Source organism: Miniopterus schreibersii (genome assembly GCF_964146895.1).
Source record: "Miniopterus schreibersii genome assembly, chromosome: 8".
In the NCBI taxonomy this organism is placed as follows: domain Eukaryota; kingdom Metazoa; phylum Chordata; class Mammalia; order Chiroptera; family Miniopteridae; genus Miniopterus; species Miniopterus schreibersii.
Window position 1 is genome coordinate 65,941,053 of NC_138109.1, and position 19,079 is coordinate 65,960,131.

At 36.9% G+C, this 19,079-nt stretch overlaps 2 protein-coding genes across 5 annotated transcripts in view; one reads left to right on the forward strand and one right to left on the reverse strand.

Moving 5' to 3' along the window:
* Positions 1-12,778, forward strand: part of DEK (DEK proto-oncogene) — a 31,613-nt gene extending 18,835 nt beyond the window's left edge. The window contains exons 8-11 of the mRNA XM_081144434.1: positions 6,726-6,870; positions 7,194-7,342; positions 11,147-11,215; positions 11,676-12,778. Of these exons, the coding sequence (XP_081000560.1) occupies positions 6,726-6,870; positions 7,194-7,342; positions 11,147-11,215; positions 11,676-11,687 (375 nt within the window). The 3' untranslated portion in view covers positions 11,688-12,778. The remainder of the gene's footprint in view (positions 1-6,725; positions 6,871-7,193; positions 7,343-11,146; positions 11,216-11,675) is intronic.
* Positions 12,779-13,996: 1,218 nt separating this feature from the next.
* Positions 13,997-19,079, reverse strand: part of KDM1B (lysine demethylase 1B) — a 56,810-nt gene continuing 51,727 nt past the window's right edge. For 3 of the 4 annotated variants that reach the window (XM_081144428.1, XM_081144429.1, XM_081144430.1), the window contains one exon: positions 13,997-15,921. In XM_081144428.1, coding sequence (XP_081000554.1) covers positions 15,838-15,921 — 84 coding nt within the window. In that variant the 3' untranslated portion in view covers positions 13,997-15,837. The remainder of the gene's footprint in view (positions 15,922-19,079) is intronic. The other variant, XM_081144431.1, reaches the window with a different exon arrangement.

The following is a 19,079-nucleotide window of genomic DNA, read 5'->3' on the forward strand; positions in this document are numbered from 1 at the left end:
TGAACAAAGATGGGGAGCAGGAAAGTACAGGCTATCTTTGACAAAGGCTTGTGGTTAGGTGCTGTTTCCAGAAGTAAAGCAGTGAGGTGAAGCTAGAGTAGTGTATGTTGAGGCAGACTAAGAGAACCCATGAGGTTGGGCATTGTTGTGTGAATAATAAAACCTTAAGGGATAGATTCCTCATTCTCATTCATTCAAAGCAGTTGTCTTATTCTACCTGAGCACTTTGCTATGTAGGGGAAAAGAGGGACATGGCCTCTGCTTTCCAGGAGTTGGCAGTTTCTCTGCAGAGAAGTACCACTTGTTCATTAAGCATTTATTTGGTACATACAAGGAGAAACTATTGAGTCTTGTACTTCAGGTCTTGCATCTCATTTAGCCTTAACTCCATGAGAGGGCCCTCAGTTTTGTACTTTGAGGGTATAATAAATATATAATGATTTTTAGAAATGTGTTCCATGTATTACTCTTTCCAGAGCTTGTAAGTCATGTACTTTTGTCTTCAGAATTCTCTATATAGAATTAGTGATTTTGATCCAAATTTGTCTTTAAGCAATAGCTTTAAGAAAGTTATATAAATCTACAGCTTAAAACTAAAAGTTATTGACATAAACTTTCTAACCTGAGAAATTATCCTGTTAATTGTCTTATCTGGTTCCTGCCTTTTGCTTATGTATCTCCAATAATTCATAAACTAGACCACCAAGAGTTGGTAAACAGTGACCTGTACACCAGATTCATCTTGTAGCCTATTTTTACACAGTCTGCAAGCTGAGAATGGTTTTCCACTTTTAAAATATTGGTAAAAAAACAAATGAAAAACATGCAATAATGACCATATGTAGCCAGGAAAGCCTAAAATTTTAATATCTGTTAATTTCTAGAATAGGCTTGGCGATAGTTCTAGACCATAAGTTTATCTCTCATCTTATATGGTTTATAGCTAGGAGTCAGCTGTGGGGCTTTTTAAAATATATAGGTTGCAAGGCCCTACCCATGATGATTTGATCTAATAGTGTTTTTTCCTCCTCTTAAATATACACTCAATATAGGTAAGTTTGTGCCAGAAGGCAGTGATATTAAAAATCAAGTTTGGCTAATTGCTTTTAATAGAAAAACATGTTTATCTTAGCAAGCAGAGTGATCTAATGAAACAGAACCTCGGGGTTGGAATATGTTTTTAAAGGTTGTGTGGTTACCACAGATCTTTTCCCATCTCAATTTTCAAAATAATTACATAGCAACTACTAAGTGCCAGTTTTAAGCTTTGCTCTGGAGTTCAAGAAACAAGACAAGGTCTCTACCCTTACACAGTTCAGCTTAGTTGGTAGGAGGGAGGAAGTCACAGATTGAGAGAGTACAGTAGAAGATTATAACAGCCAAACAAGAGCTGTGGGCAAGGTAATGTGCAAGCTCAGGAGACAGGGAGTCTCTGCCTCTTTCTAGGGGCACGGGAGCGGAGCTCCAAATAGGGGGACTTCACAGGTGGTAACAGCTGGATCTGAACCTTGAAGGGTAAGCAGGAGAGGCAGGCGCAGCGAAAGGAAGGTATTTGGAGAACGCTACAAAGTTGGATCACACCCATTTAGCTTTAAAAGCAATTTTTTTTTAATCTTCACCTGAGGGTTTTTTCCATTGATTTTCGGGGCGGGGGGGAGGACACATCGATGCCAAAGAGACACGTTGATTGGTTGCCTCCTGCACAGTCCCAACCAGGGCCAGGATGGAGCCTGAAACTCAGGTACATGCCATTGGCGGGAATTGAACCCGAGACCCTTCAGTCTGAGGGCCAACACTCTGACTACTGGGCCAAACCGGCCAGGGCAACAATTTATTTTTAAAGAAAGGACCTAGGGCCCATACAGAGTTTGGGGATAAACTCAAAGGCAGCCCTAATACAGAATTTGGTTTTTCTTTGTTGCCATTCTGTATTCTCTTCCAACAATTTTTATTCTTTCTCATCATTAGTAGCATTTGTGTGTAATGGGAAAAGAGTTAAGTTTAACAATATAATCAATAGGTGCCCTAGCCGGGTTTGCTCAGTGGTTAGAGCATCAGCCCATGGACTGAAGGGTCCTGGGTTTGATTCCGGCTAACGGCTTGATCCCCAGCCCTGGTCAGGGCGTGTGCGGGAGGCCACCAATTGATGGGGTGTCTCTCTCATCAATGTTTCTCTCTGTCTCTCCCCCTCCCTTCCATTCTCAAAAAATCAATGGGAAAAAAATCCTCAGGTAAGGATTAGCAAAAAAAAATAAAAAATTATGGTATCACTGGCTTATTCCTATCATTTAGTTTAGTAGTTTCAACTCTAGCTTAAAGAAATATATAGGTAGGTTAGTCCTTTCTATAAGCAACTAATATGGTAGGAGGCACACTGAACTTAATTAAAGGTCTTGATTTTTACTAGCTATAAGGCAATGGCATCACTTATAATGAGAAACAAATTTGTTTTATCTTTGGATTTTTTTAAGCTTATAAAATAGTGGATGTGAAAGTAGTGCTATACAAATGCATTTTTTTCCTTTTAATTATATATATTGTTAATCCTCACCTGAGGATATTTTTTCCATTGATTTTTAGAGAGGGTGAAGGGGGGATGAGGGGGTGAAGAGAGAGAGAGAAACATCAATGTGAGAGAGAGACATAGATTGGTTGCCTTCCGCACATGCCCTGACTGGGCCTGGGGATCAAACCTGCAACCTAGGGTACGTGTCCTTTACCGGGAATTGAACCCACGACCCTTGGGTGCTTGGGCCAACGCTCTAACCATTGATCACACTGGCCAGGGTACCTTTTAATTATATTTTTAACCACATCCTATGTTCAGAGTAAACCAGATCCTGCAAATGATACAGAACAAACATGACAAGAAATATTTAAGTGGCTACTTTATGCCAAACACTCTTGTAGTTGCTGGGGATGCATAGGACTAAATAGGCAGGCAGGTGTCTGTTCTGAAGGATATTGTCAGATCTGTCCTTAAGAAACTTGTGTGGGAAAACTATGTAAATAACTACAGATTAATAAAAATGCATATATTAAATGTTAATTTTCTCTGTTGCCTTATGTATATTTATGTATTTGATCCACACAAAAATTCTACAGTTGTGGCCATAGTTCATCAAATCTACAATGCCTATAAGGCATCATTTTAATGTAAATTATAAAATGTACCCCAATATCAGAGATAGAAAAATGTGAAAAAGGGTGTTAAATTTTGCCTAGTTTAGTATTACCTTCATTTACAGATGAGGAAGCAGGCACAGGGAATGGTGATTTGCTTGAGAATGCAGAATTAGTCAGTGGTAGAGTCAGAGCTTGAATCAGGAAGTTTGGCTCTAAAACCTGTGTTCTTATTCACTGCTTCACAGGCCTTCCATACAGTAGTATGAATAGGCCAGGCCCTATGGGACTATGGATTGATCAAATTGGTGGTATTATGAAAGATTTAGAGGAGGTGATAGATTGTTAAGTTGGATTTGGAACCATGAGTGAAATTTTCCTAAGTAGAGGAAGAGAAATGAAAGTAGTAAAGATTTGGAAGTTCATGTGAATTTTAAGTAGGCATGGTTTGACTTTCCTTCTCAGCTCTCCCAGGGCCTCTTTCCATTACCTCCCAAATTTCAGATTACCCATGTTTTCCTTATCTGCCAAAAATTCTCTATGATTACCTATACCTCCTATACCTAATAACTTATGTTCAGGGCAGCTGGTGTGGTTTTTTAATACCTCTGCAAGACCAAAGCACAAGATGTGTTAGTCAGTTAGTTGATTGCCTCTCTGCTTGAGATGAAACCTTTAAGTATGCATATGTATCTACAGTTTACTCTGTAGCTTTTGCTTTTTCCCATGCCAACATTTATCTGTCTAAGATACTTGACTGAATTCGAACCTTTAATTTGTCACAGAATAATTTGTAATTGGTTACTGCAGATAAGTGAAATTCAGTATAACTAAAATTTTGTATGGGTGGGTCCAGTCTTATCTATCAGAATACAATGAAGTAAACATGATGTATCCTGGTTAGTTAACACGTGTCATTGAGTCTATCTAACTGCTTTTTATTTTATGTATCTATTATATATATATCTGCCTTGCTTTTAGGGAAAACATAAACTTCAAGTTATTGAAGGAAATTACACTTGTGTAATGAAATAATTTCTTTACAAAAGGAAGCACTTACAATAGTAATAATAACTAATGTTAAGTGTTTTCTATGTGCTGGACACCATTAAAAGTACTTTCATGTATTTCATTTACTGTCCATAAAACCATAGGAAATCAGGGCCTAGAAATGTGCTGGGGCTAGAATTTGAAACTAGGAAGCTTGCCTCCAGAGCCCATACACTCTTACCTATTATTCTGTATCTCTATAGTGCTTGTAACAGTATTTTTGCAATCTTTTTTGTTAATAAGTTATAGACTAATAGTCCTTTTAAAAAATTGTAGGACACTATTCCTTCTATATGGTGTTGCTAAATATAGAAAGAGGCAGTCCTAGCTGATTTGGCTCAACGGTTAAAGCTTTGGCCCTCAGACTGAAGAGTCTCGGGTTTGATTCCCATCAAGGGCACGTCCCTTGGTTGCAGGCTCAATCCTCAGCCCCACATGGGGTACTTGTGGGAGGCAGCTAATCGATATGTCTCTCTCGCATCAGTGTTTCTCTCCCTCTCCACCCTCTTTCCCTCTCTTTGAAAAGCAATGGAAAAAATATCCTCGGGTGAGGATTAAAAAATAATAAAAAATATAGAAAACAGTTTTAATTGTGTGTTTGTACCACAGTAACATTTTTGGGGGATGGCTTGATTATCCTTTATCACAGCAAATTTCAAACTATTACTAATCCCAGCTTGCAAGTTTTATTTAAAATGGTACCATATTGTGTGTGCCTTTTAAAATTTTAATGACAACCTTATACTCTGGCCTTAAAAGGCTCTGGAAATATTTTAATTATCTGATTCTAATTATCTAATTTGAGGATAAAATAATAATGTTTATAACATCGTTACGCCTTGCTCACCCTCTCCAACCTTTTCTTTAATAACTTAGTTTCTTGTAAAATATTTGAATGTCTTACAGGTCCAGATTTTATTACCCTTTGACTAAAGAGTGGTATTTAATAGTGATGATTTTATTCTATGTATTGAGTGCATCAACAGAATTTATGAATTTTTAATATTCCCTTTCAGACCCTAGTGTGGTTCTTATGAATTAGGTAGATGCTTAATAAACTTAAAACAGTTTAAGTTGCCCGGCCGGGCGTGGCTCAGCGGTTGAGTGCCAACCTAGGATCCAGGCGATCGGGGTTCGATTCCCGGTCAGGGCACATGACCAGGTGGTGGGCTCGATCATTGACTCTCTCATCATTGATGTTTCTATCTCTCTCCCTACCTCTCCTTTCCTCTCTCTGAAGTCAATAAAGATATATTTAAAAAAAAAAAAAAAATCAGTTTAAGTTAATCACAGAAATCTGTACTGAACCATTGATGCCTTTCCAGCAACCCTCACTCTCTGAAACACCTCTCGGAATTAGGAAATAACTAAAAATGGCCTCTAAATGGCAAAAATCCATAGTAAAGCTCATATACTTTACTTTCAAAAGCATGTCAGCCCCTTGACACCTCTGATGTGCATTTTTTTTTAGTAGTAAACTAGATGGGTTAGCCAGTTCCCAGCTTGACAGTATTATTGAGGTAATTCAGGGTCATATTATGCTTATGTAAGTAAATCTGTACGGTAATGGTAGTGGAGCAAGAGAAGACAAACACTGAAATCCAGTGAACTGCACTTAGAAATTGCCTGAGCCCACTTAATTTTTGCAACAGATTGGCCTGTACACTTGAATTTTTCTTAAGGATAAATTGAACACAATGGCTCTGTCCTTAAAAAGATTGAATTATGATGATCAGAAATTGAGTGTAAAACATTTGGAGGAACATACTATCAAAAGTCATTTGCAGTATTTTTGGTATATAAAGATCATATTTTAAGTTATCTTGGGATATTTGCTTATATAGAATACTTTTACTTTTGGAAATGTTCATTAAATGAAGAATTTTTGTTTTCCAATTTCATAGACCCTGGTTGAGACAATATTGTCGTTTTAATCTATCCATATGTATATTCTTTGTTTTTGTCTTATCAACTATGAGTTAGTATTTAAGAAAACAGGTTCTAGAGTCAGATCTATTTGAATCTTACTTTATTAGTTTATGTGGCTGTGGACAAAAATAACCTCTCTAAGGTTTAGTTTTCTCATATATTCATAAATAGTTATTGAGCAACTACTGTGCACCATGCACTATTTTAGGAGTGAGGAATACATCAATGAGCATGATGGTCAAAAAAATCCTTGTCCTTATGGAACCTTACATACAAATTGGGAGAGACTGACAGTAAATAACGGCATATTAATAGTACCTGTATTAGAGTTTTTCAAGATCAGGTGAGGTAATGCATATAAAGTTTTCATTCTAATAGCGTGGAATAAATGTGGGCATGTATTATTTTTAGTGTTTGATTCATGACTTCACATGACTCGTGTTGGCATAAAATTAAATTTATTGAGTATATTAGTCATCTCAAAAAATGATAATTAGTAATACTTTTTTATTGGTGATATTGAATACATTAACTTTCTCTAATGTTGAGGGGTAAAGAGGAATAGAGAGAGAGAGAGAGATAGCAGTTAATCTCATCAATGTATGTACTTTGCTTTCTAACAGCCACCAAAAAAGACAGCTAAAAGAGAAAAACCTAAACAGAAAGCCACTCCTAAAAGTAAAAAATCTATAAAGAATGCTAAGAATGCTAATGTGAAAAAGGCAGATAGCAGCACCACCAAGAAGAATCAAAACAGTTCCAAAAAAGGTATGTTTGAAATTATACATTTTCAGCACCTTTAAAGATATAACATATATGCTGTAACATAGTTTTTAAGTGTTTAGAAAATAGGTAAACTGAGAAGAACATTGGGGGGGGAAGTTGTACACCAGTTTTTTATAGTTTATAATTTTTCAAAATTGACATTTTCAAAGTATGTTTTATAGGTAACTATAGAGTGATGATTTATAATTTTTTAATACCCCTTGAGAATCTGATGACTGCTTATAGAATTTTTCCCACTCTATCTTGAATGCTAATTTACTAGTAAGAAAAAATTTTATTCACATGTAATAAAATCTTACTTTTAGAAAGTGAATCTGAGGATAGTTCAGATGATGAACCTTTAATTAAAAAATTGAAGAAACCTCCTACAGATGAAGAGTTAAAGGAAACAGTAAAGAAATTATTGGCCAGTGCTAACTTGGAGGAAGTTACAATGAAGCAGATTTGCAAAAAGGTAATTGGACAGATCCTTAGATCATTTTGCTTTCATTTGAAAAATTATTTCACCCATCCCTCAGTTTGAAGCCAGATTCTTACATGCATTCGTTCACTCATTGAACACATACTTACTGAATTACTGCATGCCAAGCAGTCTGTTACAGGTGCTAGGATAACCACATTAAAGTAAGTCAAAGCCTCTGCTCTTTGGAGTTATTTCATAAATAACAGTAGAATATATACAGTGAATAAAGTGCTACATTCCAAACTGCATAGGAAACTATCTTTTCCTGATCTGGGAACTTTATTGATGCATTGTCAGATTATGCTAGTTTTACAAAGCAAAATCTCATGGACCACCTCATTTTCAGTGTCACTATGATAAGTGAGTTGTTATAGATTAGGTACAGCTCAGACTTCTATGAAGTTAAAATGATGTAGTCTTGAATATGAGTCCATACCCTACCTCAATATTGGGAGATTTTTAAAATCTAGTTTCTTAAGTAAAATGAAATTAAAATTTGAAATGTATAGAAGGTGAAATATTCTATATTTTTTAAAGACATTTATCATTTTTTATTCATTCAGCACTCACTGAGTCTCTACTACATATTACGCCCTGGGATAGATGTTGGAGATAGAGCTGGAAAAGCTGTTACTTCACTTTAGGGGCTTATAGTCCAGTGGAATTGAAAGACAACTGTTTTAGTAATTAGAGTACAGTGTGTGAGGGCTGTGTTGGAAGAGTGCAGAAGGATGCTACAGCACCATCCAACTTTGGGGTGGGAGGGGGAGGGGGTTGTGGAAATCTGGAAAAAAGCACCTTGAAAGAGATCTTAGAGCATTAGCTGCTCCATACAATTGAAAAGCATTGACACATTCACAAAATATGACAAATAATGACTGTGAGGAATAGTAATTAGCTTAATTTGGCTGAAGACTAGAGTTGGAAGTCTTCAAAGAGGTTAGTGAATACTGGAGTTTTTCAGTTCCTAAATATGCCATGTTAGTTTGGTTTTCTTCCTGAAATGAATAGGGAATTGGGAATTTGGGTAGGTTATTGAGAGCTGTTTGGCAGGGGCATGACCCAGTCAGGTTTTTATTTTTTAAGTCACCCTAGACACATCAAGGACAGACTGGTGAAGAATGAGATGAAAAGACAAGAAACCCAGTTCATGTCATAGAGTTACAGGGTTACCATAATCTAAGTCAGAAATCAAGAGAGCCTGATCAAAAGTGATAAGAACTTGAGTGCATTAATCATAATAGGGAATAGAACAAAAGGCATACTTTTTGAGGAAAAGGTGTTCTAGGCATTTTGAGATGGGGTGCTTGGAACATCAAAGTGGGAGAAATTCTGAACATTGTAATTCTCCAAGCTAAGAGAGAAACCTAGACTAGGATATTGCTGGGAGTTAAAACCAGAAATATAGATAGGATGGCCCACAGAGGATGATAAAGGGTGAGAAAAGCAAAGGACAGTCCTGGAGACCATTAACATCAGAGAGTTGAGATGTAATTTCTACAGAATATAAGAAATTGTAGAGTCAGTAGTAGAGGGAAGGCCAGAGAAGTGGTGCTATGAAAGCCAAGAGGAAACAATTCGAGGGCGTGTAGTAGTGCCAGTTAAAAGAAATCAGCTTACACGGGGCAGTGGCTATGGAAAGGCAGTTACTTCACAGAAAAAAATAAACATGGCCTTTAAACAAATGAGAACCTGCTTAACCTTCCCTACGCTAATGAGGAAGATAGAAATTAAAAGGGAATATTTGTCATTACTAGCATGACAAAGTATTTATGAAGAATAACAGTTTTCATGGCTGACAGGATATAGAAAAACATTCTCTTATGCTTTAAGATATAACAGCTTTGGAGCACAGTTAGATAATATCTTAAAATTTAAATTGCAAATACCTTTTAACCTAGCAATTCCATTTCTAGGTCTCTATCCTAAAGACTTAGTCACATCTGCACAAAATGAGTGCAGTAATGCATGTCTAATAGTGAAAAGTCAGAAACCACCTAAGAGGCCTTCAATAGGGAAATGGTTAAACAGGTTACCACACCCATATTTTTGGAATACTATGTAGCAGCTGCAAAGAACATGGAAAAACTTTTCAGGCATTGTCAAAATTTTAAAACATGGAATATTACCCCATTTATGTAAATACAGAAAAACTATATTGCCATTGGTACATTTGTGTATAGACTCATTTTTTAAGGAAGGTCTGGAAGAACACACAGTGAACTGATCACCGATCTCTGAGAGGGGTGAGGGCAGAGTAGAGGGAAACTAGTTCTTTCCCTTTGAATGGTTTTGTGAGTACATTTCTGTAATTTTAAAAAGGGACAATTTGGAAAAGTCAGGTGAAAAGGACTTGGGTGTTTTGGACTGGGCAATTAGGGAATAATTGTTCACATAAGAGCAGTTTAAATGGGTGGTAAATGAATAGTGAGGAAAGTGAGTGAAATAAAGCTGATGTTTGAAGCAGCTTGCCTTAGGAGGGAAATAGTAGTTAGATGGGGGAGATGGATGCAAGTTGGTAAAGTATTAAAGTCAGGGAGAGAAAGTGCAAGCATGTGTTAGGCTCAGGACAGTGTTGGGTATGAAGCTGAAGATTCAGGAGAAGAGGGACGGCTGTGCCAGAGGTAAAGGAAATGGGGAGTTGATGAATCTAGACACAGATAAACTGGAAGGAGAGAGTTATGTCAGAAAGTTGAAAAATTCATCATAATAGCTTCTTGGCTGAGAACAGGAACATGGGACACTTGAGTAAGTGGATGAAATTGCCGTTGACAGGAATGAAAGGACCTGATTAGAAATACTTGGGATTGCTGGGGAGGCTCCGATATTACCATGGACTTAAAATGGGATCAGTCTTTTTCAGAGTTGTTACATTTTCCCACAGTTGTCTTTCCTCTGGGCCTAGCCATAGAAAAGTTGGTAGTTAGACCAATTCAGGTTTGGAGTTTTGTGGAGAATGAACAAGAGACAAACAATTAGTGTAATGTTAAATGATTAACTATACTTGTAGGGATTGGCAAGCTATAGCTTATGGGCCGATTCCATCTTACTGTTTTTGTACTGTAACCCAGCCACACCCATTCATTTAAGTATTGTCTTTGGCAGCTTTCACCCCACAATGACATAGTTGCTGTGATAGAAAATGTGTTGCTGGAAAAGCGGAAACCATTTACTAATCTGGTCCGTTAGAGAAAAATGTGCTAACCTTGAACTATACCACAGGAATGAAGCTGGCGGGGTGCATATGGAGTCAGGACTAGAAGTCATTGTGAAGTCAAGCAGCAGGTATCAAGTTGATAAAAGAGAGGGAAATTTAGAGTAAGATTTTAGGAGTAGAGGACTCCTGACACCAGCTGGGTCTGAGTGATTTAACTTTGAGGAAGGAGTTGAACAATGAGTGAAGAGTGAAGTGCATAGAATTCAAGTTGAATTATAAGTAGTTGGATGATATAACAGAAGAAAATAAGAATCTCTCTAAAAAATACCCAACAGATAACCTGCCAATATAAAGAATTCAGTCCACTTAGTTCAGATGTATCTAGATGTTTTCCTCACCCACATTTGTTAGTTCAGCTGATACTCCCAGTTTAAAACAATGTTTGCATGCTAGTTTATTTTCTGCTCTATATACAATATTAAAACTACTTATTTGCAATGGACTTTTCTATAGTGAACCAGAGTACTGGTAGAACATACATGCAGCTATTTATATATACATTTCTTTTTTATCCAAAGATAGAGCATTATTGCATTTTCAAAATCTATTTTTAACATAGCTTTCCCTTTTCACTACAGGTATATGAAAATTATCCTGCTTATGACTTAACTGAAAGAAAAGGTTTCATAAAAACAACTGTTAAAGAGGTAAATATATCCACTGTTTCTAACTCTGAGCATTTTGGACATATGCGAGAAAAGAAATGTTTATCAGATAATGCATATTTTTCAAACTACATGACTAAATATCACGTTTGATCCTCAAATTTCCTCAAAATGGAGAAAAATATTTTTATTCCCATTTTAGAGCTTAAAAATAAAGCCCTGCACATTAGTGACAAAACCTGACCTCAGATGAGGAAGAGATTCAGGCTTCCCGTCTACTGGGCATCTCAGAGGCACTCACACAACTTGAGTACATGTATCTGTCCACCAGTCAAAGGCAGAAGAAAATCAGCAGTAGCTATTAGTTTATATTGATTCCAGTTGATTTCCCAAGGTCACAATAGTAAAAGAAAGTTTAAAAATGAAATAAGGTTTTATGACTTATATGTACCTAATACTGTATGTTGGGTATGGGAAAATAATGTTTCTCTTTTCATTACAGCTAATTTCTTGAGATAAAGGAGAGACAGATGACTCGTTCCATGGATTTGAAGATCTGATTTATACCATTATACCAGCAAAAAGAATGTATTTCCTTTTCTAAATCCTTGCAAGCATTATGTTGGTAGAATTTACTGCTGACTTTTTCTTTTTTTTTTTATCTTGGGTGTTATGTAAATTTGACTTTGCCATTTTAAATTGCATTTCTATGCAGTTTTTAGTTTAAAATTTTGCATGGCATTAATTGTTCCTTGCTTTTATAGTTGTATTTTGTACATTTTGGATTTCTTTGTATAAGGTCATAGATTCTTGAACTGTTGTAGGTTTTAGTGCAGTTAATATTAGCTTACAGCATACTTTTAATCGAGTAGGGCAGAAACTATTATAACTGGCATTTATACATGCAGAGACCAATGCAGTATTTAGTATATGGGATATTTTGAATACAGCACACCTGTCAGTGTGACAACTCAGTGGCAGTGTGTTCATCATATTAAGACTACAAGCTTCAGGTGTCCAGGTGACTAAATTGGAACTTTTCTTCTGCATGTATAGATAGGTCAATTTGTCAGCATGACAAAAGTGACAGATGTTATTTTTGTATTTTCAAAAACAAACTTGTATATAAAGTTTTTTTTAAAATTTCTTTTGTGCGGATCAGTTTTAAAACCCATATAGGTAGTTATCTTTACAGTTATAAACTGAAATGTCAGTGTTCAGCCAGATGGTATCACACAGAGCAGTGAAAGTCAGAATTCAGTAAAGAGAACAATGAAGGACAAAAACATAGTTCTCTGCTTTGCTTTGAAAGTATCATCAATTTGTAGCTTTTAGTGTCAATTCTGCAACTGTTGTCTATAGACACATTTTATATTAAAGATAAACCAAAATCAACACATCAGAACTTCAAAAATTTAGGAAAGAGTAGGATTAAGTACAAGAACATTAACTGCATTGGCCCATATAAAATGCTGGTATTTACAGGAAACCTGGACCTTTACAATGACGACAAAAAGTACCAGGTGTAATGCCAGAAGATAATGTGTAGGCAGTAGTGAGTGTCTCTGAGAAGTATTTCTCAAAAATGATGACTTGTTTTTAACATTAAAGAAATTTAATGTATCTGTGGAATTAGAGCGGTTGGGTTTTAAATTTTGGCTAATCAGGATTCTAGTTGATTCAACATATAGACCACCCCTGAATAAAACTAATTTGTCTTTTAAATTGACTGTGTTAATCAGTTTATTAAATAATCTTAATTTTAAAACATGCTGCTTATGAGAAAATTAGGCCTTTGATAAACCAGTTGAGTGTTTAAAATATCTTTGCATCATAGAACAGAAATATGTAAAAATATGTTGATTGTTAACAGGTATTTTCACAGTTTTGACTTGTTTCTTGATAAAGTTGTTAAGACATTAGAAAAATAATACAAATGAATGGAATAAACTGAGACCTACGAATTGGCCTTTGATTTTAAATAGTTAATTTGTTCCTATAAACTTTGTCAATAAAAGTAATAAACAATGCTTTTGTCTCTCGCATTTGATGTCTTGTCTTAGAGGTTTTTATAGCATTTCCCCTCTATATGAGAATTTCAGAACATGGGTTTTTTAATGGATTTAGCTCTTGAGATAGACACTAGAGACAAATAATGAGGATTCTTTTTAAAATATACACTTATTGTACTTTATTATGTAGGTTTTTCCTTTGTTCATAGCACAAGTTTAAACGTCCAGAGACTAAAGTAATAATTTACTATGAACCATTTCAAACGTAAAATATTTTGCATTTATCACTTAAATTATAGCCATATAGTGTTCTTCAGCGATAACTGACCACTTTCACTTTAAGTACACTACAAAGAAATCGCCTGGGAAACTAGAAGTGATTTACAAAAGTGGATCAAGGTAACAGTTGCTTACTTTACGACCATTTAATTGAAAGGGGATACAGAGTAATGCCTATGACGTAAAATGGGTGGGGGACGTCCAGCCCATGGGCCTTATATGGCCTTGAAATCATCTGATCTGGCCCTGCCAAGGCCTCACCAAAGAGAAGCAGTTCCTGCCATCACATTAGGGGTGCGTTAATTAAATGTTTGACCAAATTAGCAGGCTAATTTTTAAGCTGATAATTTTGTTTGGCCCACAGATGATGTTACAAATATTCAAATGGCCCTTGGCAGAAAAAAGGTTCCCACCCCTGACCTAACCGGTCTAAAGAGAGTTTGGAGGTGAAGGGATTGAGTTGGCCAGTGTGAAAGTTTATGATGAAGACGTAACCATTTAACAAGTATGTTTTCATCACTACAATGCAGAGTGTATTTGAAAAACAAGTCTAGTTTTTATTAAGTTTTACACAAGCTGTTCACAATCTGCAGTTAAAACATGTACATTCACAGCTATTCAATTACAAAATCTTCAGAACAATGAAAAACATATTCCAAGTAATGCAAGAATTTAAAGGAAAAGTACCATGGTTCCTTACAGAACAAAATGTCAGATGTAGACCCTTGAGACAAGAAATGAGGCTTTTTAAAAAAATACACATTCACCATACTTTATTAAGTAGGGTTTTCCTTTGTTTATAGCACAAGTTTAAGTGCCCAGAGACTAAAGTAATAATTTACTGTGAACCATTTCAAACGTAAAATATTTTGTATTTATCGCTTAACACATGCTATTCTTTAAACATTTTAATATATAACACTTTAAAGCAGAACATTCCCCAATTAGTACCAACAAGTCTCATCATATAACCTAAGAATCAGTATTTCCCTGTGTTAACACTGAAACTAACATACTCTTTTTCTTTCATTTGTATCATACTTGGATGGGGAGGGAGGTGTGTCTAACTTCACAATACATTCTTTGCATATGACACTTTTCATTTATAAACTGACTTAAATTTTAAAAACACCTAATATTTTGAAAAGTGGCTTTAAAGTCATTTTGTGCTGCCCTTGTTTTTGAGTCCTTCTTTAAAGCAGACCAATATAACTGAAAAACCTGTCCAAAGACTAAAACAAAAGAACTTAAGTTATCCATGTTTTTACCTGTAAACTGAAACTTCTTGGCAAGATAAGCATCCTTAAGACTCTGAAGCCAATGCCTATTTTAAATGACATTTTTTGGTCATGAGTGAAAAAAGGAAAAAGTATTTGCCATGTTCTCAGGCTTTTACAATATGGCTTATAAAATATGTAATATTTATCAGGATATCACATTTTTCTGCAGTTTTCCAGTGGACCGGCCTATGGAATACTGAAAACACAATTCTGTAAAAAAGGCAGTTGTGAAGAGGCTTTTATTAAGTTATTCTACCAAGATATTTTTGCTAGTAGTTGCCAAAATTAAGGCTAAAGTGTGCCATCTGCCCAAACATGGCTCAAAGAAAAATAGCCCTATAGTCTATGTCTAAAGTGTGAAGACCACACTCTCTTTACCCCATTTTCAGTGATAAAAACCTGCACTGTTTAAGAATTGAAAATTTTGCTCTTTTGCCAATGAGTACACAAATCTAAAATGTTTTATCACAAAAGGTACCTGAATTTAAATTTTCTTTGAAAACCCAATGGGAGGTATAGTATAAAATAATCTAGAAGCTTCATTTACTTTTGACTGAAGAGTTTTTGTGCTATATCCAAAAAGGAAAGATTTCGACCTAAATTTTAAGTAAAAGCTCAATATTGGAGCTATACAAAAATCTTAAGGCTCATTGGCAAAGATGGCGATAAATTGTCATAGAAGAAAAATACATGGCTCTACCTGTTCAGTGATTTCTGCTTGATTGGCTTGGTTTCTCAATGTGTGAAAATTGATCAGCTAAACAAAAAGTCAAATTTAAGGGAACCTGCAACCATGGAAGAATCACATCCAAGGTCTTAATTTAAGGTTATATTCTACTTTATTCTGAAATCCAGAAGATTTAGTACTAGACTTGTGGAAAATGCAGTTAAATAGAAGTGCTTATAAATTGGATCTTAGGGCTAATGCTTTTGAGTGGTGACATGGATTTACATTATCAAACCACTTTAGAAACATTTCAATTTTGTTATCCAGAGACGGTTTTGTTGTTTGATTTTATGAAAGTGAGGTTAATGTGTTTCAAACTTTCCCACTGGGGTATACAGAAGAAAGCTGGGTCCAGACAAAATCTATTTAAAATGCTGCAATCTTGCTTGCTTCTCGAACACCACTCAAATATGCCCCTGTAACAGTTTGTGGAAAATGTCTGTTTGTTGCCTGTAAAAAATAATTGCATAATTTGAGGTCATGTATAAGGAATTCAGATGACAAAGGTAATACAAGCTTATGCTTCCTCTGATCCCCCTAAAATAAAAGACTAGTGCCACTCCTGTGTGCTCATGCTAACAGCACTTACCCATCACAGCACTTGGCCTTTCTGGTTACCTTTCATGCTTTGCCAAATGCTTCATTCTACAAAATATTTAGCACTCCTGTGAAGTACTCTGGCATTCAATAAGATACTTATATATGCCAAGTACTGGAATTAAGTAAGGTGAGTAAGACATAGTGCCTCTCATCAGACAAGTAATCTGTTAAGTCAGGGATAAGTGAAACAAGCACAAAGTGAATCACGCTTCACCCGACGGTGTTTTGCTAGATGGGTGGACAAATGGATGGAGCTGAGGTACTCAAAGCACAGACTAGTTCAGGAAGGGAAAAGTCAAAAGGCTGAGAGCTGTCAATGGGAGAGCTGTCCATGGGATAAGCTCACCTTCAAGGAGCTTGTAGTGGGAACAGTAAGTAAACCCAGAACAGGGAAGTACTCTTGGGAAGGGCTATGGGAAAGAGTAGCAGAAATGGAGTGAGCCAGTCACAGAAAACGGGGAAAAGAAACAGATGAAGTTCCATGTTGCCTAAATTGATGGCTGGGTGGAAGGGATGTGACATGGAACCTGGAGGTGACAAAAACTTCAATAAATGGAAGGACAGGTCAGTAGGAATACAATTACTAGCAGGAGGAGAGAATGACAGTGATAGAGACTGCAAAGAAATGGGTTTTATAAGAAGGTAACAACTATCAAAGCAGCAAAGGAAAGCAAAAAAGGTTCTATACCCTGCTCACAATCGAGGGGACACTAGCCTAAGAGCCATCTCTTGGAAGCAGCAGACAGTTGTTGTCAGGCCTGCAGCCATTACACTCTGTTCCTACAAAGTGGGCTCCTCACAGGCCAAGGAGTAATCAAAGATTGCTGGTTTTCAAATGATGCTCTTCTCTGATGATTTAAAAATCATGAAGAGATTTAAGATTAAAGATGGGGGTGGAATGAGTGGAAGCTACACTGACACTCTCCCAGGACCAAACTGGAATTACAACTAAAATATAGAAAAACCATCCTGAATAATCAATTGCAACTGAAGATGAGCTGGAGAGCACCCTCATAACCAAGGAGGAAAAGTGGAGACCCTCACAGAGACTGGAAGGGCAGAGGCATTAGAGGGCTGGCTGGGCTCCCAAGGGCAGCAGCTGAAGGTATGAAGGGATATCTCAGCTGTGGGGGGCTCCCACTGAGGACTCTGGGGCCTAAACCCCAGGCTGGGCTTCCCAGACAAGAGCACTAGAACTGAGAAGGGTGCCCACATAACATCTGGCTGTGAAAAGCAGCAGGGTTTCTGTCTGCCAGGGAGAGACGGCTGGAAATGCAGGCACCCTCTTAAAGAGCCAATGCACACAGTTTCTTGTGCAGCCACTCACCCTGGGCTCCAGCAGAGGGAGGGCAGAGTATACTGGAACTGTGTGAGGAGAATTTAGGGTTGTGGGCCCTGGAGATAGAGCTCAGAGGGCACCCCTCTGGACTCCTGTGGCAAGTCATTCCCCCAAATTGTAGAGGACATCTTTCTCAGGCAAACATTTATCTTCTCAGTAGCTTTTGTCTGAGGGGAAAGCAATTGCCCCACCCTGCTGGAAAACCTCTTGCCCTGCCCAGAGGAGTTTCTACAGCTTGAGGCTCCTTAAGAGACTGATAACAATCAGCCACCCCACCCTGTGAAGCTTCTACAGTCTGAGGCTCATTAAGAGAATCAGATTGATCAGCCTGAAGTCATAGGCAGACCTCAAAGCACTTTTGAGTTTTTGCCTGATCTGCTTCTGGACCCGAGCCTTGGAAAAGCAGACTTTGGTGTGCATCTTGCTACTGTTCAAATGCACCCAGCCCCAACAGAGGGGATCTCAAGCCCAGGGTTGTTGATAGCCCCAAACAGGGTACTCAGGGCCAGTCACAAACTGTGTCTGACATTGGCCTGCACCAGAGACCCTCCAAAAAGACTGAGAGTCCTGGCAGATCTACCTAATACATAGAAACAAACCCAAACAGACAGCCAAAATGGGGAGATCAAAAAACAAGCCACAAATGAAAGAACAAGAGAAGTCTCCAGAAAAAGAGCTAAATGAAATGGACAAGCAATCTATTAGACACAGAGTTCAGAATACTGATTGTAAGGATGCTCAACAGCATGAAAAAGATATAGAAACTATGAAGGAAATTAAGAATGACATAGCAGAAATAGACAATACAATGGAAGAAATAAACAGCAGATGAGAGGAAGTTGAGGATTGGATCAGCTAATTAGAAGACGGTAGAAAAAAAATCAATCAGAGATCCAAAAAGAAAAAACAATTAAAAAACAGGAGGACAGTTTAAGGAAGCTGTGGACAACATGAAACGTAACAACATTCACATTATAGGAATGCCAGAGGAGGTCGAAAGTAAGCAAGGGATAGAGAATTTCTTTGAAGAAATAATGGCAGAAAAATTTCCTAACCTGGTGAAGGAAAAAAATCACTCAAGTTGAGGAGGCACAGAGAGTCCCAAGCAAGTATCCAGAGAGGCCCACGCCCAGACACATCATAATTAAAATGCCATGAATTCAAGACATAGAATCTTAAAGGCAGCTAGAGAAAAGCAATCTGTTACTTTCAAAGTAGCTCCCATAAGGTTGCCAGCTGACTTCTCATCAGAAACTCTACAGGCCAGAAGGGAATGGCATGAAGTACTCACAGTGATGCAAAACAAGGATCTGAAACCGAGACTACTCTATCCAGCAAGACTATCATTCAAGATAGATGATGAAATAAAGAGCTTCCCAGACAAAAAAAGGTTAAGGGAGTTTATCACCACCAAACCAACATTGCAGAAAATGTTAAAGGAACTGCTATAATTAGAAGTAGAAATAGAGAAATATAGGCATGAAAAATTAAAATGGCAATAGATAAGTATCAATAATCACCTTAAATGTAAAACAAGTCTCTACAAGTTCAAGAAGACTGAAGTTGTATCAAGCATCTCAATCACAAGGGCATGAAATCAGAAATCAACTACAGAAAAACAGAAACATTCAAACACATGGAGGCTAAACAGCATGTTATTAAACAACGA